The following is a 26,081-nucleotide window of genomic DNA, read 5'->3' on the forward strand; positions in this document are numbered from 1 at the left end:
ATTTTATTATTTAGTTGTTTCTTTGTGTTAGTGACCAACGTTTTGTCAAGCTACAGAAAAATGTACGGAACTCCAGTTTGTAATTCTTTCTTAAAAGCTAAGTTATTTACACATTTTTAATGGCATTGAACAGTAATGATTATGTACCTTGCAATTTCTGTGGGCTTTGTGTACTATTATGCTACTTTTTGAGGTGGAAACCTTTTTTTCATACAAATCTAGAGCACATGCTTTGTACTACCTTCAAGTCTTGTTTCTGGATGTCTTTATAAACAATCATGACTGTGTTATGTTACTTGCTGCTGAGAGCAGCTGAGAACTGGTTAATCTGTGTTGTATATAAAGTTTTGTAGTGAAACAATTGACGAGTCATCTCCTTTTTTATTAGGTATGTTAGTGTAGGCCTTGACTGTGAGGAAATGTTAGGATTTCAAAAATGATAAGGTAGTAGGAAACAAAAGCTATCTTTTATATAGTTAAGAGGTATGAAAGTTTCTGGGAGCTGAATTATAATTGGTATATACAGCAAATATAGGTATATATGCCACACAGATGAGCAAGTACTACAGCAAAGCAGTGCACTGGTAGTGAGTTGGGGGGGGGGGCATAGCTTTGCTAATTGTCTTGCTAAATACATCTCTCACAATTTCATGGAAATGTTTACAAGTAAACAGATACAAGTCATCACCTCTGAAGCAGCAAAACAGGCTTGGACTGTCACGTCATTTATGATTTATACAACATGCAACCATACAACATGTTAGGAACATTATAATTTCTGTTACATGAAGCTTTGTGCCTTCTACATTCTGGTAGGACAGTGCATCTTCTCCATTCTAAATGGGAATGTACTGTCAAGACATGTACTTTCAACATCCATAAATTCAATAATAAGCCATACCATTACTACTTTACTAGTGTTCAAAAAATAGAGACTTATATTTGAGTGCATTAGCTAAAATGTAGGGTTTAAAAGACATCCCCATGCTCAAAAGTCTACTAAAATGATAGTATTAAAGAAGGATAAACCTGATTAAACATACAGTTCAGCAGAGAGGATTTCAGAGAGCATCTGCCATCTTTCCTCAGTTCATGTGATCAGGGGGTTAAAGGTCAACACAAGTCAGGTGATAGTCTACACAGGTGAGGTCTACTGGAATGAATTATACTGAAAAATGTAAACATTCACTGGACTTACTAATTAGCAATAGGCAATGCACTGATCTAGGGTAAGTATTGACATCAGAACAAGAACAGTATGACATGTACTAGTATGTAACAGCAGAAAAACATCTCCACAGCCATCACAGTAAGTGTTTCAAACGTCTACACAAAGATACATTGACATACATGTATACTGGTACAGTGTACAAGGTTAGGTGTAGAGACACTGGTCACCAGAGTAATCTTCTTGGTCAGTTTTGACAGTAGTGTTATACATAACATTGATGGTATGGCTCTTCAAATCAGACACCACAAGCTGACCCTGTGTTGCTATGGCAACAGCACATGGCTGTGCCAGGTCTGTAGTGATGTGTTGAAGGAAGCGACCTGTCTTGTCAAACATCTCCACACGGCTGTTTCCACCGTTGACCACAATGACGTTACCTGTCCTGTCGGTACACAGACCCATAGGACCCTGCAGCTGACCATCACCACTTCCCCCAAACTGGAACAGAAACTGTCCATCCTCGTTGTAAACATGGATACAGTGATTGCCACAGTCTGACACAAAAATGTTCCCTCCCCCATCCACAGTGATGTACCATGGGTGCTTCATCCTCTGCTGCCTTGATACTAGGGATGCTAGTGAGTTCTTCTTCCCTCCCATAGCTCTCACAAGCGTTCCATCTGGCCTGAACACTCTCACTTCACCATGCAGGTTGTCCCAGTTTCCTGTAGTTTGTGTGATGAGGATGTGGTTCCTCCTGGAGTCCACAGCAACTCCTCTCACCCACCCTGTCTTCTGTAGGTCAATCTTTGTCACCACCCTACCCTGTTTGGTGTACTGCACAGCAAACTCTGCCAGTTTTGTCTCCCCCACCACCCACAGATTCCCCTTTCCATCTACAGCCACGTTGTTTGGTTCCATCTTCTGTCCACCTGACACGACTGTTGGGAACTGGTGAATAAACGTTCCCTGCAGGGTGAAGGCTTGGATTCTCTGGTTCCACCTGTCTGCTACAAAGATCTCGCCTTGCTCTGACACGGTGACACTAGCGGGGAACTGGAGCTTTCCTGGTTTTGTGCCCTGTCCTCCAAATGTTAGTGCTTGTGTTTGTGTTTGTGAGTGTGACTGGACCATCACATGTCCCAACACTGGCACTGAATGTGTGGGATGAAAGGCAGCAGGCTGGGTTTGTACAGGAGTTGGTGCTGTTTTTCCTCTGTGCATTGCCATGACTCCTGTTAGAATAGTTTCCTGTTGGAGAAATTCTACTCCTCCTGTCTTCATTTCTTCTTCTGCTTGATCACAGGCAGCAGACAGTTCCCTGGAGTCAAATAGAAATCTGCCCTTTTCTTTCCTTATCATTTCCATGTTCTCCTTGTCATTTTCCTCAACTCTTGACAACAGATAGTCCCTGCTTTCAGTGAGTTTCTGCACCATTTGGTTGTAAGCCTCCATAATGCCATTGCTTGTCTGTTGTTTCTGTTCTTTCAGGGTTTTCTCGTTGTCTATCAGACTTTCAATAAAAGCGTGGTAAGTCGCTACGTTGTTTCTCCCTTCATCGATAAGCACTTGAACCGAGGCCTTCCTTTCTTCTGCGGCCTTCTTCAGACTTATGGTGGAATGACTGCTGTGCTTGTTATCCAAACATTCATTACATACTGGCACATTACATTCTTGACAGTACAGCTTGATTTCTTCAGATGGATGCAAGGGACACAGATCTTTCTTCAACTCCACCTTTTTCTTGTCATCTTCTTGGATTCTTGTTTGCAGACTTGTAACCAGGAGGTTGTTTGGGAACGCTTGTACCCCCTGGGGTGGTTTTCTTACCTGCTTTCGGCAGACTGGACACTGGAAGGTGGTTTGACCGACTGTAAGGTGCTGTAGACAGTCCTGGCAGAAGGTGTGCTGACAGGGCAGCACCTTGGGCCTGCTGAACAGCCCTAGGCAGATGCTGCAGGTCAAATCTTCCTGGATTTGTGTCCCCAAACTTGACGATGCGGCCGCCATTTTACTTCCTCTTTTTCAGTCTTGTGACTACTTATCCTGTGACTTTGCATTACGTCAATTGTTTCTGTAATGACTAACAGGTTTGTTTGCAAATAAGTCATAGTTCAGTTGTGCTAAGGTAATTACTGGCTTTGTTTGCATATGTAACGTTTAAGGTAACCTGGCAAAATTAGCATATCAGTCCACTGTCCAAAGTTTGCCTGCAACAATCATTTACAGTTCTATCTCTGTAATTTTTCCTGAGCTCTATAGTATAATTAATTAATTGTAGCTGGAACATTTCCAGTGATTTTATCACACTGCGTATTTGGCAGCAACAACTCAGGACAAAGTCCACTAAGGATTTACGATCTTTGTCCCTGGCCATATATGTAACACTTATGAATTTACAAAGTGCTATTCCTACTGAACTTTGAATCTTGGAAAGGGAAAATTCTCAGACGAGTCTATAGTTAAGGGAGGGATTTATAGTGTGTTGTGTGTTGAGTTTATAGTGTGTTGAAGTATAAATATCAGTATAGAATATCTGTTGCCAAGGAGGATTACTGAACTTCCTGTATTAGTGTTGCATAATATGTGATCATCAAACATGTCCACAGACTCACTTTACAATAAAATTAAACATTTATTAGTTCATGACAAGAGACATTTGATACAGCTTCAGTATGGCACCAACATTTCACTTCTTTGTTACATAAGGAAAGATCTGGTTAACTGCAATACAAGTAATGAAGAAACAAGAATCCAAGCTTCAATTCAGCACCAACCTTATTTTACCTGGGTACCATCGTATTTGTAGTGGGGCACCCTGCACTCAAATATTTGCAAATTGATTTTTTCAGGCCAACAAGTGCAAGGAGCCTGTTACAAATCGGATAGCACCCAGGCTAGGAGCGATTGGGCCAAAGCAATATTATTGCCATGTTATGTTGCAGATACATTTGTAAGTTGATCACCTACAATAGACTTTGTAGAGAAGACATTTGCGCAGGCTATTTGACATGCAATTGCACAGAACGTTGACACTTTTTTTTTACTACATTTTCAACCCTTTTGATGCAATATGGCAGATTCTTCAGGGCTGGCATGATTTTTGTCGAATCTATGGCAGCTACAGCTTAAATAAAGCTTTCTTCCAACCTTCTTGTAATTTCAGTAGTATAGGTTGACCCTTTGCTGGCATGATAACCAAAACATGTATCTCCTAGTTTAGGACATCTCAATCTACATCATCATCATCTCCAATATCTGGACATCTACAAGTAACATTTTAATTTCACAATTGGCATGTATGTTTTTAAATTACCATTTCACCGAGAATTGTGCATTAACAACAAAGCAGTGTACAGTGTTCTTACAGTAACAACAAAATTTGTATTTTGATCTGCATTTCACAGAACCATTTGATACTGCCACATTTTCACATAAGTCCATGAGAAAATCATTTCTAAAAAAAATTCACATGCCATTATTTTGGATCCAATGCAATTTCAGGGCAATAAAAGTGGATTTTCAAAGTTATGATTAAGTTTCTGGTCATATTTTTATTGTACATGTAGTAAGTTGCAAAATTGAATTGGATGCTTTTTAACATACTGAACACTAAATTTCTACAGATGCATATACTTGGAAGATTTACTCCATCCATGGCACTTTGACAAAAATTATTTCCTCAATCAAATATCATCAAATTAAGGCATTCACATATCAATGCACAGGAATACAAAGCAATTCTCTACAATACGAGAGTAGTCAGCTTTCCACGGAGCTTTGTTACATGCTGTTAGCTGCAAATCGTTTTTTGTTTCATCTGTGCAGGCTGACACCTAGCAGCTAGGAACTGAACTGCAAGAACTTGCACCTTTTACTTGATCACAAACTTCACTGATTCTTTTGGTATTTCTTTTCGTAATTTAGGATACCTGGGATACATGTGCATTGACATTTTTACTATATCCCCATTTGAAAAAACACATTTTTGAATATCATTTGACACATTTAACATTGATTTCAGAAGGGCAAGAAACAGGACAGGAAACTGTACAATACGTTTAAAAACACAATCACAAGTCTGTAGGATATGATATTACATGTACAGCACAGAAACCCAATCATGACATATTTGTATAAATATCTCCATGTACAGTTTGCTCATGGCTACCTTTGCTACGATGTGTTCTTCGTTAATAGAACTTCTTGCTGGCTGCTTCTTGCCTGCTTCTGTGATACATGACAAAAACATGGGTCAGTCAGAAAATGTCATGTTGTAGTTAAGAAAGTAAAGACATACTGTATAATGGTTGAACGTTTGTGGTGGGTTTTATTTAGGGGGGAAAAGGAGGTTTTCAGTGTTTCAAATTTGCAACTGAAACAATTGTAGTAGAGTAGTACAGTAAGTCATACAAGGAAGACTTGTTTAAAGTGTCATGAATTTTACGTTCAAAACTTTCACAATATACAGTCTATTAGAGGCTAGGACAGTAGGTTGTTAATCTACCATGTCTTAGGCATGGTATTGAAGGGCAGAGTACATCCCTTTCCTTCCACCTCCCCAACCAAAGTCAGGTACCCATTCACATCTGGGTGGAGTGAGGAAAGCTATGGAATATATAATATATAATACATAATAGCATAGAACAAGAAGAAGAACTCACTTGTAGGTTAAGTAGAGAACAAACATGGCCGACTGCACCACTATTAGAACCAGGAAGTACATTGGTGTGATGCATTGTGGGTACTCAGGAACGGGGGGACAGGATAGCTGCTGGGAACCCTGGGAAGACGGAAACGGACATGTAAGATCCAAGCATCTTTTCAAATATATATATTATCTAGTACTTTGACTTTGCATCAAGACAATATATTACCAGTGCTTCCAACCTAGAGACAGCTGTTACCCCTTCCCTACACAGCTTTTGTATCATGGCAGAGGTTGGACAATATATTTTCTGTTTTCAGGAAGAAAAATAATTTAATTTTGTATCAACTGCAGCAAAATCAACCAATGAATGAACACTTCATCTTGTTTCAGTTCAGTTTCTTTAAGTTGTAGATTTTCTTATGCATTTTTATCTTAATATTCAATATTGTGAACTCTTCTGTTATATCAAAGGCTATTAAAACCCTTTTGTAATACACATGGCTAACAGAGAATCAAAATCAATAAAAAAAAGCCAGTGTTACTGACAGGTCTCTGTATGAGGAGTGAGCTGACATCCCTCTTGACGTGATGCAGGTTGTCCCTCAGCTCAGGCAGAATCCCGGGATCCAGACCCTGACCTTGACCCTGACCCTGACCTTGGTTCTGCATCTGTCGCTGCTGGTTGGTCTCAATTGTCGCCGCTCGGTTGTGGATCGTGTCAACTTTGGATCTGTTGTAAAAAAAGTGGGGAGAAACAAACAACATCAAAACCTGGGCAATGCTAACAAATTGTGCCTGATCCTACATCTATGTTGTTGTGGTTACCCATAGTGCCCTGTATCTCCCAGCATGCAATGGGATATGAAGAGGTTTACTAGTATTCCATGCATGCTGATTGGACTGCCTCTATGAGAGCTTGTGGCCATACATACCTCTAACTCGAGAGAACTACTCCCATTCCCAGAAATAGGAGCTTAGGATTCTTTATCACTATGACAATCAGTCATCACAGCCTTCCACCCAGTTCACAGTCTGACAATAATTGCTCCATATTAGCACATTGTATGTATACATAAATCAATTAACAACAGGATTAACATTAAGATGTTTCCAATTCTCCTGACACAGAAAAGTTGGCCATTAAAAACTTCTGGGGCCTGACCAGTGGAAGAGCTGCTACAGAAAGCATGATGTAGCCAGGCAATCCTTACCTGAGATCCCTGAGCCCCTGTGTGAGCTCCCTCTGTGCGGTCAGTACAGCGTCCACCTCGTGCCTCTGGATGGGCATCTGTGGCGGTGGCTGGGCCCCTCCTCCCGCTGGCACGGCCTGGACGCCGCCCGCCGCCGGCATGGTCTGCTGTACCGTACTCACCAGGGACAGTGTCCGCTCCTGCCGACCAACAATCTCATCCAGCTTTCTCTGCAGGTCCCTGTTACCATGGCAACAACTTGTTAGTTTTCCAACATATTTTTTGGAGGACTGGGCAAAATTTTGTAGACCTCAGATAAATATTTTTGGAACCATGAAGGATTGTAAGATGTAATTTAATCGGGTATTACACCACTTCCTGAAGGGGCTTAGTGGGTCACCTTCATGTGACCTCCCTATCAATCAACTGTCAAAATCACCTCCCACCCACAATACAACTGAAACCAATTAGGGCATTACTTCTGTACCTTGTAAATAACTAGAAGTTCAGCAGAAAAACAACAAACAAATGGAAGATGACTTGCCCTACCTCACTGTCTTGTGGATTTTCTCCTGTCCCTCAAAAATCAGCCTTAGTTCCCTTTCCTCCTCACGCTCAAACTAAACAAAAGCACAGTGTTTGTCAACATGTATGCCTGGTACCAAAGCATTGAAGCATAAATTAAATACATGTACATAAAAAATGACAACAGCAGGCAGGACTCAAAAAGTATTTCAGTGTGTTAAGTTCTTCACTTACCACAGCATCAAATTCTGCCTCCACTTGTGCATCAGGGTGTTCCTTAACGTACCTGCACAAAATAAACACGTCTTTAGCTTACATTTCATTAGAATAAGGATACATGTAATGATTTTACTCTAAGTCTATCCAGAATGAAGATATTGACAGAAGTGTATATTTAATTCCATCACACAACTTACTCTTCTCTCTGTTTCTCGAATTTCTGCTGGTACTGATCAAACTCCCCCGTGAATCTCTCCCTCTCCTCATCCGTGATCAGTCCTTCTCTTCCAGGCTGTAGGGAGCAAAACAGTAAAGATACAATCAGGATTACGTACTGTACATGTATGTCACACTGTACACATACATGTATGGATGTCCTACTGGTAAGGATGTCATCCTCCAGCAATGCCAATAAATCCAAGAATCGCACTAAAACTATCAGATATCTGATACATTTTTTAGTCTTACCTACTAAATACAGTTTTCGGGTTTTCATAGAGTGTCCATGTACGTTATTCATAAAAGTAGCTATTTACAGGGTACGTACCATTTCTGATGAGGGGGGTGTCAGGCTGTAGAACAGGAAGGACAGCACATCGTGGTCATCTGTGAAGGGAGGAAAAAAAATTAATGCTGCGTGCAATTTCTGTTACCCTAAAATGGCTTCATTGCCATAGTAGATTGTTGTGATTCAGTCAGGCACAAAAGTTCTAAATACCAAATCCCAACCACAAATGTACATCCTAGTTTACTCGATGGTATCTCTGCTGCTCTGAAAACCCCTAAAGTAGCCCCTCTTACCTGCTAGTCCTCCAGTGGCTGCTGAAACCCCAAAGAAGCCTCCCTTCTCGAGGTGAATCTCGTGGGCCTGCATGCACAACTCAAACTCATCCTTGTTGGGAGTCATTCCGTTGTTATACCACAGCTGAAACAACATAGGGGAGCCTATGAACCTTTATACTATATTATATATACCAAAAAAGAAACATAAGAAAATCTACATAAATACAGGCACATAAACCTTTTTTTCAAATGTTGAATGGTTGCACATAAAAGCAAGGCAATCAGAGATAATAGACATCACCCCCATGGCAGAACATACAGGAACTGCAGCACATGCGCACACACACACACACACACACACACACACACACACACACACACACACACACACACACACACACACACAGGCAAACACACATGATATACATACAGACAAACAAACAAACAAGCCAATACTTCACTCCCTTGATGCTGAAGTAACTAGTAAATAATATGAACATGAGGACACCTTAATTTTCCCCAGATTGTTAAGTGTGCAACCATGACTGACAAAGGATAATAAACGTTGTCGTACCGTGAGCCTGTTCTGGTAGTACTCAAGTTTAGCGCGGACGGGGTAGGGCTTGTTCCTGAAGTCTCGCAGACAGCCACCCAGCTGCTGGGTCAAACCATCACTAGAGAGGAGGCAAGAATAATGATCAAACTTTTAACATGGGGTAAAACATTTTAGTGTACTCTAGTGTGCTGCATACATGTAGTCTATGTTAAGGTTCTGTATGTATGTACAGTAATACATAGACATGATCAAACACATGCACCAACACTAGCACAAACACTTGCACAAACACTTGCACAAACACTTGCACAAACACTTGCACAAACACAGGCAAAAACACACAAACATACACATTACAGCAAGCCTATCGCATTCACACAGTCTACAAAGTTCTGAAGTTGGTCTTACTTGGCATGGTTGTAGGATTTGGTTCCATCGTTCTGCATTACCAGCACATACGGGTTATTGTGCTGCAGAAGAATGACAGAAATGCTGTTAATAAAATTTTGGCAGTTTGGAGAAAAAATCCAGAGCATGGCAAAAAATCAATACAATATCATTTGTCTCTAGCCGGGCAGTGTTAGTTAACTACCAGAGCAAGACTGTATCTCATGTACATGTAGTTTAGATTTTACATGTAGTTTACATTTTACGTAATTCCATCTCTAAACCTAAAGTGTGTCGTGAATAGACCAGTACTCACCTGGTTATCATTGTCAAAGGAGTCAAAGAAAACGCCAACTCCATTCCACCTGTCACTGCTGCCGTACACAGGTCCATCCACTCCTCGGGTCTTTGTGTACCAGATGGCCTGTACGGACAAAAATACAGTGCTGCATTTGATTTTAAAATAAATCTTGTGTATGTACATTATTATACAGTGCTGTGAAGCTGACCACTATCTGAAAAAGTTAAATTTGTAGGACTTTTGTCTACTCTTACCTGAAGTAATATAGCAGTTCTTGCAATAATAATGGAGTTCTGAACTCTTCTTACTAATGATGTACACATACAGTGGTCCATTTAACTTCTAGTGCAATATCACAGGATAGCCTTAATACAAGTACAATTATGTTACATACATAGCACTAGTCTAAATGTCTAGTCTGGATGCCAAACTGTTGTCAAGGCCAATACACAGGCTAGCCCCCATTTAGATCATGAGAAGCAGGGTCGAACCAAGGGAGCCTATGGTAATGTAAGGATCTAATATTCCCCCTATGGGAATGGTACAACCCGCCACCCCCGGTGGCAAGTGGTCTAGTCCTCCTTTGGAACCGGATTGATATAGTTGAGTTATCCACATGTTCTACTGAAGAATACACACTACTGCAAGTACACCTCTCGTCTCCTCTCATCATTCCCTAACCTTGGGGTGGGGGACAGGGCGAGGAAATGGTACGTTACACTGGTGGCAGCTTCGGGATCATCTGGACCCGGCCAGGAGATCGGTAAGCCTGTCCCTCACCCCCGAACCAGACTTTGAGATGAGATTTGTTTTGCAACTTTTCGACGATGCCATGCGCTCCCGCCATGATGCGACCACACCGCGGGTGCAAAGTTTCGCGGGTGCAAGCTGGCGAACTTTATATTTGTCGGACTCTAGAAGGAGAAGAAGTTCAGCTCCAACCAGGATGCCTGCTGGTGTCAACAAAACCAACAGCTTGTCTTGTCAACCAGCTCCCCTGAGTCAGCAAAATTCCCCGATGGGACGGAAAACAACAAGGGACTGAAATGGTCACACCGAAGGACGCCCTGTCCTGAGATTTAGCAGATGGTCGCACTACCACCAGACCTGACTGGACGACACCTTGAGACTGGAGGACAGTTTCGTGACTCAGTCCCGGGCCCACAAGCCCCCAGCTTAACCACTGGCAAGTTCTGTAGTCTACGGACCCCCCTCCCCCCAAGCCTCAATTCAGCCGTGGACAGCCGAGTCGGAAACCCCGACACCCCGTCATCCAGCCAGAGAGGTGGAGCCAACAGCGCTAAAACACAACGTGTTCTGATCATGAGTCCCGACCACGATTTTGCTGAAGGCGTGCAACACCTGAACTGAGCTGTTTAGTCTACCATCAGACTGCTACTGTGGTAAACATTGACAATCTATTCAGATTGGGACGCGGAGAACCTGCCTCGCCAGGAATTTTTTTTGACAGAGGTTGAATACTAGACGAAGCGTCTAGAACCTACACAGATTAATCTGTTTCTTCCCTGTCAAATTCTACCGTTGTACCTACCATGTAGATCTGTCAAATGTACACCACATAGAACTGTATTCCCTTCATTATGCTTATGTGATGATATGTGTTAGTTAAAATGATAACGTTATGCCCTGATATACCTATGTGATATTGTTAAACTTTAGTGTAAGTTTTTAGTATAAGTCAAACTTTAGATAAGTTACTTGTTCTTGTGATGACATGTTTTAGGGTAAGTTTATTACTCCGTGAAGGAGGTCAGGACCTCCGGACGGAGTGTTGTAATCGGCTGATTTTTCATGTTCGCAGTCAAAACACTGGGTTCTCTTCGTGTAATCGGCACGCAATTTTATACGCCGTCTGCGGGCATGCCCGTGTTGATGCACGAATGTGTATTTTTGCCGTTGCTGCTTTCGCGGTCAATGTAATATCGCAGACGCACCCCTACAATTACGAGGCGAATTGGAACGGTCCAGAAAAACGCGTTGTTTGGAATAGCGGGGGGGGAGGTAAAAGTTCATGCAGATACGGGGTGGTTTTTATAAGTGGTTCCAGATGTTTTTGCCCATGGTTAAGAGATGCCAAGTTTTTTGGAAGATGTTCGCAGCCAAAACGCATTCTGCCGTACGTCGCATATCTGTGTAATTTCGCATGTGGTGTTGCATTATGTCCGGGATGATGCACGTCTTTTTATTTTTACCGTAGCTGTTTTGATATTGGAGTAAATGGTTATTTTCGAAACATCCCTACTTTTACAATCCTGTGGAATAGACCGTAGGTTTAGGCAGTTGTCTGGTAGCAGAGGTACTGTAAGCAGATATCCTGGTTATCTGGCCGGCGGTAGTAACACTCGCGGTGCTTACCGCCACTGTTGCTGGAATTTGGCTTGTTCCAGGCGCGCTTAATTAGGTACAGGCACCGTAAGACGGTGGGGCTGTCTTTGTTACTAGACACGACCATGATAGTCCGATCTTTATGTGAATGCAATGATTGTGTGTGTGTAATTAAAATGAAGTTAGAACTTGAAGCACAGTATCTTTACACGCCCTGGGAGCAGTAATGGATTTAGCTCTTTGTATGTTTTATGCTTGTGACGCGCCCTCATTGTATTAACCCACGCTCCTCCGCAGCGTCCGCTAGCGCGCTATAATTAAATCCACATCTGGGCGCGCGGCGGGGTCCCCAGAGCAACACAGTGCGGAAGCATTAGCGTGTATTTGTGTCCTGGGGCCGAGAACGCATTTTGCGCAAAGCATGCTGGGTAGCAGAGTGGACTGTCCTGGGGACGAGAGTTTGTGGCGCGGGCGGAGAATGCCAAAACTCCCTCCGTGGCTAAGTTCCTTCCGCGACTAACTCCCTTCTGGGCAAATGTAGAGGGATAACGGTACACCCTCATAGCGTCACCAAATGAGGTACTTTGTAAAGGTCCGTTTCATTTGGTATATATTACCATTGTGACAGCATTTTATACCCCAAAATAGGAATCTTGCGTCTTGTTTTAGGTCCCGATAGTAGAAAGAATGCAGTGTACATGTATTCAGATGGCCGCCGTGTAACGTTACGTACTAGCGAGCGCGCACGACAATACCGCCAGAGTAGAGTAGGTTATCCTAACCCTTTAGATAGCGCAAAGAAAACAAAAACGACAGATTTGCATTAAAGAAAGTTTATTTTCCATAGCCTGGGCTAAGCCACGATCTATAACCTACGGCTTCTCCACGGGCGCTGGGGACGAGCGTGGTATTAACCGTTGCCTAATTATAATGTCTGCACAGTAGGTCTGGCGTTGACGCTTGGGATTTTGTTGAAATATATAAAACTTCACGGAGAATTGTCGCCTATGGCTTCTTGTTTGCTATTGTGATGACATGCTTTAGTGTAAGTTTTAGTGTAAGTTTACTTGCTCTTGTGATGACATGCTTTAGCGTAAGTTTTAGTGTAGGTTTACTTGCTTTTGTGATGACATGCTATAGTGTAAGCTTTAGTGTAAGTTAGGCTTAAAGTGACGATATGTTTTAGTATATATGCGATAATGATGTTATATTTCTATGATGCTGATGTTTAACTTTTGATGTATGATGATGTTTTGATGTATGATGTTATATTTCTATGATGCTGATGTTTAACTTTTGATGTATGATGATGTTTTGATGTATGATGTTATATTTCTATGATGCTGATGTTTAACTTTTGATGTATGATCATGATGTTTTGATGTATGATGTTATATTTCTATGACACTGTATTCCAATCCATGGTCAAGGTGTGACGCTATATTCTGTTGTCAGGTTGCGACACTTAACGTTCTTCCCTATTTGTTAACAGTTCTGAATAGATCAGTTTGCTGTAGAGTTTAGATTGTTCCTTAAATATTACATTGTTACATTGTTATATCTCATTTTGTAAACTTCAGGAGAAGTTTTACTTGTTGTAGGGGGGAAGAGTGTAAGGATCTAATATTCCCCCCATGGGAATGGTACAACCCGCCACCCCCGGTGGCAAGTGGTCTAGTCCTCCTTTGGAACCGGATTGATATAGTTGAGTTATCCACATGTTCTACTGAAGAATACACACTACTGCAAGTACACCTCTCGTCTCCTCTCATCATTCCCTAACCTTGGGGTGGGGGACAGGGCGAGGAAATGGTACGTTACAGTAAACTTTCCTTGGGGACAGGTTGGCCTTGCAACTGAGGAGCTAGCCTGTATACTAACCCTGGCAACAGTCTGGCACCCAGGTTACTAAATGGCTGGTTGGATACCCATATAATGTAGTTAGCTCACCAGACCATCTGCACCTATCCGCCCCCTTCCCGTGACCCTGATGGTGACCTCGATGGACCAGTGGTCGTGTCCATTGATGTACGTACTCCAGACATTACCTGTGAAGGAGAGAATACTGCAAATTCAGTTAAGTTCACAGGGACTTAATTTCAATGGTCAGTCCTAATATAATATTGAGATTTGTAACACATTAAACTTAAAAAAGATACATAATGGAACCAATTTTCTGCTTACCTCTCTTACTGCGTAGGGAGGGGGTAATACGAATTTGTTCATCGCTTGCAATAGCATCTGTAAAAAAGAACAAAGTTTGTTATTTGTTTATTGGCTCATGAAATACATTAAGCAAAAGCAAAATACATAACGTACAAAGTGTTACAAACTGTACAAGAATGGTCAATGTCTATCAACAAAATTCTGCAGCTATAGTTAGATGCAATTATCAAATTAATACATTTGTATATGACACTCTCTTTAGTGGCTGAACAAATTGTTTTCGAAATAAGTGGGATTCGGGGGAAAGATTTGCCAGAAATTTATCTAGTAAGAAAGGGTCGATTTTCGCGTTCTAATGTTACTCATTTGCGCTTTTATACAAATCTATATTGTCTTTTCAGGCCCAAGAAAGGTGGTATAAACGACCACTTCCGCATGACACATGTACCATATGGAACGCTTTTTGCCATCGCCACAGGCTCAACCACCCCAGTACTACCCCTCAAAAACAGCGTAACCCGTCTCATTCAAGGTGATTAACAAAAGAAAAGGTCCATTCAGCAACACCCAAACACCGTGGGAACAATTTAAATCCGATTGTTACTTGATTAAGGAAAGGAAATCTTGCAGACGAAAAATTATATCGTCTGTGTTGCCTGCAGCTGACTTGCGGTCTATGAATGAAAGAAAATAGAGGTTTCACTCACGTCCAGAGTAGTCCCAGAAAGGGACTTTTCCGTTCTTTTGCACCAGATGTGGTCCTTTGAAGCTCAGCTTGTACTCGAACCTTTTGTGGGGTGTCTGGGAAGAAGTACAGCCGAGAAAAACGAGGAAAATGAGGAGAAAGGCGTCCGCAAACCAGCCGGTGGCCGCCATGTTGGTGTATGTGTCACCGCGGGGCAGGATGGGTACACTTACCAACTTGGCGCGCTCTGATTGGTCAGAAGGTGGGCGGAGCTACTAGGCCAGGTGGGCACTTTCTCAGGTAGCTTTTGTGATGTTACAATAAATGTTTGAATATTATAAGATATTGGAATTTAGCGATATTGACGCGAGCACATTAAGATAATTAAAAATTCTTATGGGCATTTTTATCCAGATCTCTTTGTTGTGTTAGAATAGTATCTGACAAAAATGCTTTCTCTTACAATGCTAACATTTCAATCTAATCTTATAACATACATTGTAACTAAGGTAAATGCAAATTTGACAAAGAGCACGTTTTCTGAGGTCATCAAGGAAGAAATTCCACTTATTGGTCACTATGTGCTATCGGTACTATGTTGTTTTTATGTTTAATTTAGGAGCTTCAACAATAACGTTACACAAAATGTTATAACATTATATAACGTTACATGTACCAGATGTTACATTATATGGAATGAGATATGATGTTGCAACAACAATTACTGATGTACAACTCCAATAAAAAAGTAGAGGCAAGACAGCAGAAAAATATTCCCAATAATTTATTCCACTTCCTACTAACAAACATGATGCACTTCTACTGTTTGTTATAAAGCCTTGTGTAGAAAATGTAGCACACAACTACATGGCAAATAAGCACTGTACAAATTCATCTCAACTACACTAGCATATCTTATCCCAACCTGATATTGCCAAGTACATAATACATTTGTAGTCTCAAATAAAGTGTATTTAAAAAATAAACGTTTACTGCAGAAATATTGCAAAACAAGTTGAAAATATACACAAAACCATGGTGGTGCCATGAACAAACCTTGATTACTTGATGTGCTGTTACAGTAACTGTCACAGTAATTGAATGCTATGTAACTTTTTTTATGACAAACTGCCCTTAGTGTTAACATATTTATACTGGCTTATTGGTTGTCTTAGTAGATATTTGTGTACCTTAAAATACAAGACTGACAGTAGTGCTCATATTCATGATGCAAAAAGACATGTCAAGACTTGTAAATTACATATTTGGTTGAATACTAGTAATTGGACCTTAACGATCACAATTTGATGATAACAAATTGATAGATTCCGACTGGTCATCTGTTAGTATTAAGAATGAAATTTTTTGAATAGTTGACAGTGATCTAGCACCAAATATGGTATTAAGAAGACTGAGATGGTCTGTTATTAATAAAAACCCTTGTATCAAAAGTATGGCATGTTCAGGGTCAGGTAGTACTTTCATTGGCAACAGATATTTGGAACTCTCTACAAGATTCCACATGTAAAATATCATCATACGTGTGACCTAGTATCCTAACTTATCAAATCAAAATTCATGGTGCAACTATCATATTGTACACATACCTGCAACATACCATTTTGCAATGTTAAAAATGATAAGAAAGCAGACTACTGTACTTATCCCCTAACTTTGCTATTCTCTCATTTATCAAACTATTCTACGTTGGTACGTCTATATACCGGAATTATGGTCATAAGATGTACCTGAATTCATTAGTGACCTGTACAGTGCATTTTCTCATCCAGTTTGATATAATTACAACACAAACAGCTCTATAGAGCATTTTCACTCACTTTCCATACTGATGAAGTAGACAGGTGATGGTGGCCATGTTGGTGTCCCTATTTGCATTTCAGGGGATCAGGCGAGTTTTCACTGCGTTTTTATGTCTTATATCCAAGTATTCTTTTGGTATTCTGTGAGTTGAAGACACCGGTAATAATGGTTTATTTGAGAGTGTCAGAAGATCTGTAAATGTCCAAAAGCACTTGGGCTATGAAATGCAAATACGGACACCAACATGGCCGCCGTGTAGGCTGTTTGCACTTGAGTTCAGACCCACCATGCATGGTTGGTTCAAAATCCCTGACTTGTATTCTTAACTGTCTGCTAGATGACATTTCATTTCACACAGTTGCAAAAATGTGACTTTGTAAGAGAGGCAGGCCTTGGCAAGTCTGTGTCAATGACTGAAAGAACGAGGTAAATTTTAATCTTAATTTGAACATTGAAATAAAACCGCCAATACGTTAGCCAAAATAAAACATTTTACCAGATTACTGTAATTTCCAATTTGTACAGATTACCAATCACAATGCGAGTCCATACATTTCCCACTATCTCTATGACCACATTAGTTCCTACCCTTTCCTATTGGCTACTTCACTGCACATCAGTATGTCAATCATTACATCCCATAATATCTTACACCTGTGGCTTCCTTGGATTGGACAATGCCATTTCTAGTCCTCTTTCACTACCAACAAGACAAGGTTCTTGACTGAGGGAACATGTTTAGGCATTGTATGTCTAAAAACATGCCCTTCAGCCCTATTCCATTGTGATTCAACTTTTGACTCTCCTTACCAACATTATCTAACAAGCAAATTGTGGGGAAAGTTTGCTGTAAATGCAGTGCTAATTGGTAGAATAAATAGCATTTTTCTTCTTCAGTACTGTACTCCTTTGCATCTCAAAAGTAACCAGATCCATCACAATATCCAGGGAATACAGCGCTCAAGGCAATGTGAGTTTTTACAGACCTGAGGTACTAAATACTGCAAACACTGCTTATGTGATGATACAGACACACTTCCAAACCGATGCCTCATTGGGTAGTTTACAGGCTGTTGTTTTGCACAGCCAAAAACCCTTCCAGAGCCTGGCTAAAATCTAGATCTTGCTACACCTCTTCCCCCTCTCTCTTGAAATTGTGACTGTGGCATTAGTTAAAGAAGTATCTTCATAGTAGTGCAGTGACTGAGGACTGTAGAATGCTTAATTAGTGTGATTTTACTATCTAAAGACTGTTAAAATTTAGCTTCTGCAATAGGCATTCAAGAAAATCCACAATTTATCAGCTTCACATTTTTCAGATCAAACCTATCAGACAAAAAAATCTTCATTCTGAAATGCTTGTCATGGAAAACAGCTTGCTTTCTTACATGTAAACAAAGTATACATCTATGCATGATACAAAATAAAATCTTGAGGAAACTGTACTTTTATATGCAGATTCCTTAAACAATATATAGTTGTACAGGTATATGACCAAGTTGTGGCAATGGAAGATATAACCTGGAGTATATAAACCATTTTGTACACTCAAAACTCAAGATGGCAGTGACCATTTCCCCAAGGGTAAAACAGAACAAATTTTGCTTTACATCTTGGCCTATTCAGAGGTATGGATATTAACAATTTGTCTGTCAGTCCAGGTATTTTTGCCATTTTTCAGAACATCCATTTTTAGCAGGTCAAGTTCTGTCATTTAAAAAAAAAATTCAGCCATAACTTCCACTTGCACACATCATGGTTACATGTTCTAATATATTTTCTCGAGTCTGTATCACAAAATAAGAGTAACAACTACAGAAAGGACAAAAGTAGTACCCCCTGCATACAATGGCATAACCCATATATCTTCTACATGTTATATTAAGCGTTAAGTTATTCTATTTTGATGCAGAGGTGTGTAGGTGTTGTTCACTGAAATAAAAATGAAAATAGATTTGTGTAAAGCTTCACAATGTTACATTTTCATTGGTCTGGCCTATTGAAATAAAATCTTAATGTTTTTTTACAAAAGAAAAAAACGAGAGCTACGCTAGTCCAGATGCCGCGGATCGCCTCCTGTTAGCGGCATCGTATGTAAAACCTCGTCCAATAGCTGCAGGGCGCGGTGGAGGTGGATCTCGATCCAGCACGGCGTCTGTTTGATGCTCTGTCGCGGGTAGTCCGGTCCCCAGCCCTTCACGAAGCTCATACGCAGGATACAGAGTCGCCGCAGGTCGTCCACCCCTATACTGGCCGCAGACGACAGCCCCAGATCTGAAAGAACCCCTGAACATGAGTTTATTCAATATGAATCCAATCTTTGTGTGGACAAGGGCTCAAACAGAAAAACAAACAAACAGGGTCAATAAATACAGATGGATGAACAAGAAAGGATTATACAGGGTTAAACAACAAAAACAACCAACAAAGAAAACATACTTCTTTCGAGAAGAAAATATATCTCCTTCTTTGGGCCTAGTTTGAAATTTTTTCTTTGCAAATGTCTTACAATGCATTGCAAAATCTTTCTCATCAAAATAGGCCCAAAAGAAAGCGATTTGTTTTGTTCTTGAAAGACACACTGTAGCATTTTCTTAAACTGCATTGCAAGATTTTGCTGAACTATAAAAAAATTCTAACTGCTCTACACGGTAGATAATCTGACTCACCGATGGCAGGAGCGATCCCTCCCACAGACCCCGGCCCCGGCACGTTCCCTGCCACAGCTGCGGCCTGAGCAGCTGCAGCTGCCTGCGCCGTAGCCGCCTGCTGCTGCATCTGACGGTGGCACTGACGCAGGTCAAACACCTGCACAAACAACAGGATTCAACACTCCATCACTTTGAATGCAGATAGATACATGTGCCTTCCAGTATGGGCAGGATTGTTCATTATTACATCAGATACTCGTCAAATAATAAAAAAAGGTCCACTGCAGCAATGAAAGATAACAGCAGCTAAAAGGTCCAAAGTTCAAATTCTGTCCATTGTTACTCATACAACTTGCATGTTAACAGAAAGAGTTACAATCCTTATAAGAGGACATTAAGAAATAGTCCATTGTACTTTCAGGGAGTCTTCCTTTGTCCCTGTCATAAGCAGTCATAACAAGTAATTCCAGTACTCTACTCTAGAAGTAGATAAATGTCTGTTTCACCTTGATGTACGCGCTGGGGTAGATCTTGTGCACGGCGTCTCCCGGCGCCCTCCCCGCCTCGCGGTCCAGGTAATAACTCTGCACGAACACGGCGTGGTCGCTCAGACATCTCACCCACACGTCGCCCTCCCCTCTCAGGTCCAGCTGTACACCCTTCCCAATGTGTAACCTGAAAGATGGGGGAGGGGGGCGACTTTCAAATGACCTTCAACATCACATCAGAATTTTGCCCGTTGCAGACAATACCGGTATCTTTTCTGACACAACATTTGAAAACCATCATCATTCATCATTGGTTTAATCGGAATAAAAATCAGTCTGGAAGTATTCACTGAACTGCACCGAAATTGTCCAACAGAATTAAAATACGTGAATACGACCTTAAACAAGACCTTCTGCTGAAGTACTATGTACATTACAATGCAGGTTTCACGCAGGTGCAGTATGTTCTGCCAATGTGCTATTTTAGAGCACTTTAGTGCATTAAAAGTTCTGGTACACAGGAAAGAAAAACAGCTACAGTTCAGCCCTAGAACACAAACCTTGCCCTTTCGCTAGCCTCTGTCCTGTGCACGTTGGAGAGCTGTCCGAGGCAGAACCTGTCGATGCCTGATGGATCCGTGTACCCGTCCACAGTCACTGTGGGACAGCTGGACGGGACTTTGAAAATCTCCCCCACTTGGACGTCCATCTCAAAGTACGCGATGGAACACCAGTATTCAGGGCCTTGTGGGAGGAAAAAAACATGGCAACTAATGTAAGACATCATTTCCCTTCAATAAGAAGAAGATCAATAAAAATGACAGAGGTTTCTCAAATTTGTTGAGGTTTATTTGTATGTACATGTAATATGCATGTATGATGCTGTGTTTGAACAAATCCCACTATTAACCTTTATTGTACTAAGGGCCACACTTGTTGCATAGCACATGCAACCAAAGGTTCTAAATCATGTTTAGAAATCAGAAGATTTTACACTCAAATTCACAATTCACAAGAAACTCAAAGAAGTGTTAGGGCATCATAAACAGGTACATAAAGAAGTCTTACAAACTGTGCATATCTTACCCTTGCTTCAATCAGAACTTTTAACTCCAAATTAGAAATGGAACAGTGCAAGTTCCATACTACTAAAGGTTACAGTATAAGTTGTTATTGTTGTGTGTTTTGTGAAGAGTTGACTTGACTTACCAGGCCGTGATGAGAGCGGCATGTTTGCCAGAGCTGCGTTACTGTGGAGTTGACTGTTTCCCCCTCCTCCAGCTGTGAGGTAACATTAGACATACCTGGATCCTTTAGCAGTTCATTCTACACATTCTATAGCATCATACTGTATGCTGTATGCTATACATAACAATATCGGACAGTAGGTATAAGGTGTCATACATTTTGATTTCAAAGTTTGTAGTGTTTTTCAGTAAAATTTAAATTTTACATCTGTCCTGGTTTCAATCTATCTTCAGGCACTCTCACAGAATAAAAAAACTTTTTTACACAACCAAATGTGAGCACATGTTCCTACAGTAACTAACCCCAGTACGGTGGCGGTGCCAGGCTTCCCTCCGGTGCCATGTTCTGTGTGTACGTCGCTGTGTTGTTTCCCGCCCAAGTCGTCGTGTTGCCTGGGAAAAAACAACAGTTTATAAACTCCTGCTTTCAAAATAATCACAACAGCTAGGTATGATGGTGAGTCTGAATTGTTAAGCTTTGACACTCTTCTTCCCAAGGTAAATGTTTGCATGAGGACGAAGCACCCATGTTCCCAAGTTAAGAAAATATTATAAAAAAGGCTTGAGGTGTCACAAAAAAATGCTGTCACTGTCAGGGGCTAACTGGGCCTCTTCCCTAAGAGCTTGCCACCCACCTCAATTTCCATTCCCAGAACTAACAGTACAAGCTTCACCATAATTTCACAATGTCTTTCTAAACAGAGTTCAGTACTAGGTATCAAGGGGTATTTTTTTATTTTATTTTTTTAGAAAATCCCTGCCATGAGGACAGAAATAAATAAACAAATAAATCAAACATACTTCTGAATGGTGTGGAAGGCTGAGTGGAGACGGTGGTAGTCTCCAGAGTGGAAGGCCCCGGGGTTGCCTGCTGTGGAGGTGCCTGCTGTGGCGGCGCCTGTTGTCCGGGGCCGGACGGCCCTGCAATGTACGCGAAGACACCGTCTGAGTGAGGGGGCGTTCCAAAACCAACCATGCTCGGACCTGAATCCAAATAAAGGGTGGAATGAGTTGAAGGACCTCACAAAACAGATGAGTTCAAAGAGTAATAAAAGGTACTGGCTTTCCTAGAGTGCTGAACCTACCTACCTACCCTCTCAGCTACAGGACAACATTTCTTTAAATTTCTGTAGAGAGTCCTGAACATGCCAAACTTTCAGCATTAATAGTACAGACATTCTTTAATAACATCAAATTAGTGTTTAAAACATAGTACACCATGGCCTTACCTGGTCTGTTCAGTCCGTTGGGGTCCGAGTGCGACATCCCAAAACCATTGGTGACAGGAGCTGCCGCTGATGAGACTGTAGAAATCAAACAAAAAACATTTCAACTCTCACTACAAAGGAAGATAAAACTCTGAATCTGTGCAAACCTGCCTTTCCAAGAAACAAATACATGTATTTCATTCCTTTCAAGACTTATTTGAGATAATTTCAAAGAGCCAACTTTTGGTTGCACTATTGATACCCTGGTGAAAATACAGTGTATAGTGAAATTTTCATTTTTGTTTGCCAATGGAGACAGAATGGTCTATTTGTTTTCTCTATCTTGAGCCTAAATAATTGTCCTGGAACATAACAACATTTTCTACAGAGCGCCCTGTAACCATCTAACAACAAGAATGCGTACTATGCTTAGTGGTCAATAGAGAAGGCAGTGTTGGACATATTGACATCAAAATTCCAATGTCCCTAGAAACAGCCAAGGGCATTGGCTAGGAGAGTACCTTGCTTTCAAAGGCTGGAGAATTTCTAGGCAAATTTCCAGGGATTTTAAAAGACATAGATTAGAACAGGCACAAAAAGGGAGTTTGACATTATAATCAACACAGCACATGAAAAATAACAACAAATGTAGAGCCCCAAAGTAGGAAAGATACTACGTTCAAACCTAGGAAAAGTAAACCATTAGAAATATTCAGAGACGTACGAATGTTGTCATATGGAGACAAAATTCTGTCTGTTTCGGTAGAAGAAAACTCACATGACATGTCTGGTCCTTGCAAAATGGATGCAGTCTGACTCACTGTTAGTCAGACTAAAGTGATACAACAGAGTAGTACAAGCCTGCAGTACATGAATAGTCTGCTAGAAGGCACTGCTTCACTGCAGTGTCTCCCCTACCTGATCACAAGCGCAGTGTTGACAACATGGGATGGGAGAAGCTGTCAAGGTGAGAATTTAACGTGGGAAAGGTATATCCCTGCAGTACAACAACAGACCACAAGAGGGCAGTGTTGCACTGCAGTTTCTACCCTACCTGATCACGGGCCTGGTGTTGACAACATGGGATGAGGGAAGCTGTCAGGGTGAGAATTCAAGGTGACTAGTACACGCCCGCAGTACAACGACAGACTGCAAGAGGGCAGTGCAGCACTACCCTTACTACCATATCCTACCTGAGTGTGGTGTTGACAGCATGGGATGAGGGAAGCTGTCAGGGCGACTCTGTGTGTGGTTGGAGGTGTGTTGTATAGTCTGGATGGACTGGGAGGAGTCGGAGGTTCCTGGTGTATTGTACTGGTTCCCCTCCACCTGAACACACTCATGGACAAACTCATCCTTCACAAGTCTGCTCGGAGGAGCTGTGGGGGGAAAAAACTTTGTTTTAACCCTTGTCCTGCGGGGCCGATATATATATATGTGTCGCACATACAGTACCATCTATATAGTGCCCTGTATATGTACGATTTGGGGGTGTTCCTTGTGCAACACATCATATCGCAGCGAGCCACCGCGGGGCAAAAAAGTCAAGGGTCTGTGACCTGATTAAGACTTCAAATTAAGGGATTCCCACTTTCCAAGCAGTGGTTTCAGTTGTGTCACATCCCTAGTAGATGTAGTGGCCAAAAAAACTCCTACCAAAACTTCCTATTGGAAACTAAAGAAGCTACCCTTTTTTATTCTAGAGTTTTTCATACATGCCATAGGACAAAATGTGACAATTAATGTACACTTCAGTACCAGTACTTACACTCAATTCCTTTAGGAGTGGTCACAAATTTCAAGAATTTTTTAGATACATGTCAACCCACATACATGTATCTTTTAAAAGTGACCTTCTGTGCAACTGCATTGTACAAAGTGTTTACATGTGCTTTCTATATGAGCCTGTCAGGCTAAATGACGTTAGAAACAACTACAGTCAAACCTGTACTAGCGGTCACCTTTGTATAGTGGTCACTCGGCCATAGCGGTCAGTTTTTGCCGGTCCCTTAAATTTTTCCCATTGACGTAAGCATTAAGAATCGTGTCTATAGCGGTCACTGTTCAACGCGGTCAGCGGTCACCCCATTCCGGTCCCGCCGGCATGTCAACACCGCCGATAGCGGTCGGGGCTGGCCGTAACCCGCTAAGCACCACGGCCGTAACACCACCCCACCTCGGGCTACGACCGTTATGAGCCTTGTGATAATTTTCCGATCGCTACATTACTAACATGTGAACTGAAAATTAGACTCCATATGTGTATGAAATAAAGGAAAACTGGCTTTTGACACGAAGTTTCTGCGGTCGCGGGTGTCTTTGATATCTGCGTTTTCCCCAACACCAGTGCCGTGCGTGCCGCATTGGAGCTTTCAATGGACTCGGCCGCTCGGCGAAGATTACGGCAATTATCTTCACAAAAAAACTTAAGAATATCCATATTTGGTTTCTCGATTCCTTGAAATGCGTAGATATGTGCATAGCTTCCGTTTTTCATGGGCATAATTCAAGAAATTTGGCTCGAAAATGCGTTTCGTATTTTTCCAAGATGGCGCATGTTAGCTGCAGAGGGAGGTCAATTGGGGTCATCGGAGATTCCACTGTTATGGAGGTAGATACACTGAGTTTTATTTAACTTTATTAGCGTCAAATGACGTAATTACATTATGAAAACATTTGAAATACATTACTACAAGTAATTTTAGATGTAATTTTAACACTGTAGTGGATATTTTAGAAAAGATATAAGTCTGAAAGGAGAAAATTTTCTGTTGACTACCACATTGGCATAATGGTAGAGGCAGACAACCCACGCGGGGAGAAACCCAAGCCGTAAACAAAGGAGAGTTTTCGCTAAGTTTTCATGTTCAAAAACGACCAAAAACGGAAAGTAACTGGCAACTGACGAACAATTATTTTGCTGTTAACTAAATAGACAGCATCTTGGTACAAAATAACTTATTTACGTGGTTGGAATTCGCTGTGGCGTATGTCGGTCGCGCGAAGCAAGTGTTCACCAAAGAACAAAAACATGGCGATGTCGTTCTCTTCCACTTTTCGACTAACAACAACAACAACTAATACTAGTAACGTGGCGATTGCGGAGAAACGATGGCGAAAGCGGAAAGACAGACGCCGAACTTATTCCAAAAGGTGGATGTGATCCGACTGGCAGATAGAGTGAGAAGAAATCGTCGAAAGCTGAGCTTAGATTAAATGATTTTGCAGTCGATAGAAATTTGTTTGGAGTTGAAAGTTTGTTGCTTGATTTGCTTTCTTTTCTTTAGCCACATGTAGTACTAGTATGTACACAAGAACAGTAAATGACAACCAGTGATTTTGTATGTTTTAATGTGAATGGTTTCATTGTCCCAGAAGTAGATGAACTGAATATGTTGAGTGTATGTATCTTTGATGTCAAGTTAATGTTTCCATGCAATATTTCTGTATGATTCTGTATTTCTTTTTTTTTCAAGCAAGTACAAAATAAAGTACAACTAAAGCAAAAGAACAACAAATTATTGAACTAAGACATGTACACATAAAAGGGGTTTACCTTTGCAAATGTATGTATTCATATGTTTCAGAATAAAGACATCACTGTTGGTACTCAAAGCATGTGTCCCTTTTTTTTTTGGGGGGGGGGGTCAACTAACCGGCTGTTTCTCTATAGTGGTCACCTGGCC

The 26,081-nt window shown here is 41.2% G+C and overlaps 3 protein-coding genes across 6 annotated transcripts in view; all 3 read right to left on the reverse strand.

The window, feature by feature from the left end:
- Positions 1-1,196: 1,196 nt before the first annotated feature.
- Positions 1,197-3,199, reverse strand: LOC109468811 (tripartite motif-containing protein 3-like). Its single transcript, XM_019767151.1, has one exon. It carries the CDS (start codon positions 3,179-3,181, stop codon positions 1,376-1,378), a length of 1,806 nt encoding a protein of 601 aa, XP_019622710.1. The 5' UTR covers positions 3,182-3,199; the 3' UTR covers positions 1,197-1,375.
- An 822-nt stretch (positions 3,200-4,021) lies between these two features.
- LOC109468812 (protein ERGIC-53-like) lies at positions 4,022-15,202 on the reverse strand. Its single transcript, XM_019767152.1, has 15 exons — positions 15,003-15,202; positions 14,314-14,370; positions 14,080-14,177; positions 9,799-9,906; positions 9,504-9,565; positions 9,114-9,213; positions 8,558-8,681; positions 8,304-8,362; positions 7,954-8,048; positions 7,772-7,823; positions 7,562-7,632; positions 7,034-7,252; positions 6,369-6,552; positions 5,836-5,954; positions 4,022-5,401 (listed from the first exon to the last, which is right to left on the reverse strand). The coding sequence occupies exons 1-15, from the start codon at positions 15,169-15,171 to the stop codon at positions 5,365-5,367; spliced, it is 1,554 nt and encodes a 517-aa protein (XP_019622711.1). The 5' UTR covers positions 15,172-15,202; the 3' UTR covers positions 4,022-5,364.
- Positions 15,203-15,748: 546 nt separating this feature from the next.
- LOC109468770 (mothers against decapentaplegic homolog 4-like) overlaps positions 15,749-26,081 on the reverse strand; it is a 21,482-nt gene continuing 11,149 nt past the window's right edge. For 3 of the 4 annotated variants that reach the window (XM_019767093.1, XM_019767094.1, XM_019767092.1), the window contains exons 5-13: positions 23,589-23,774; positions 22,417-22,491; positions 21,989-22,171; positions 21,491-21,580; positions 21,150-21,221; positions 20,501-20,684; positions 19,959-20,127; positions 19,471-19,609; positions 15,749-19,087 (exon numbers count right to left, since the gene is read on the reverse strand). In XM_019767093.1, the coding sequence (XP_019622652.1) occupies positions 18,852-19,087; positions 19,471-19,609; positions 19,959-20,127; positions 20,501-20,684; positions 21,150-21,221; positions 21,491-21,580; positions 21,989-22,171; positions 22,417-22,491; positions 23,589-23,774 (1,334 nt within the window). In that variant the 3' untranslated portion in view covers positions 15,749-18,851. The remainder of the gene's footprint in view (positions 19,088-19,470; positions 19,610-19,958; positions 20,128-20,500; positions 20,685-21,149; positions 21,222-21,490; positions 21,581-21,988; positions 22,172-22,416; positions 22,492-23,588; positions 23,775-26,081) is intronic. The other variant, XM_019767095.1, reaches the window with a different exon arrangement.

The sequence above is a fragment of the Branchiostoma belcheri genome, unplaced genomic scaffold, assembly GCF_001625305.1.
Source record: "Branchiostoma belcheri isolate BF01 breed outbred unplaced genomic scaffold, Haploidv18h27 scaffold2, whole genome shotgun sequence".
Taxonomy (NCBI): domain Eukaryota; kingdom Metazoa; phylum Chordata; class Leptocardii; order Amphioxiformes; family Branchiostomatidae; genus Branchiostoma; species Branchiostoma belcheri.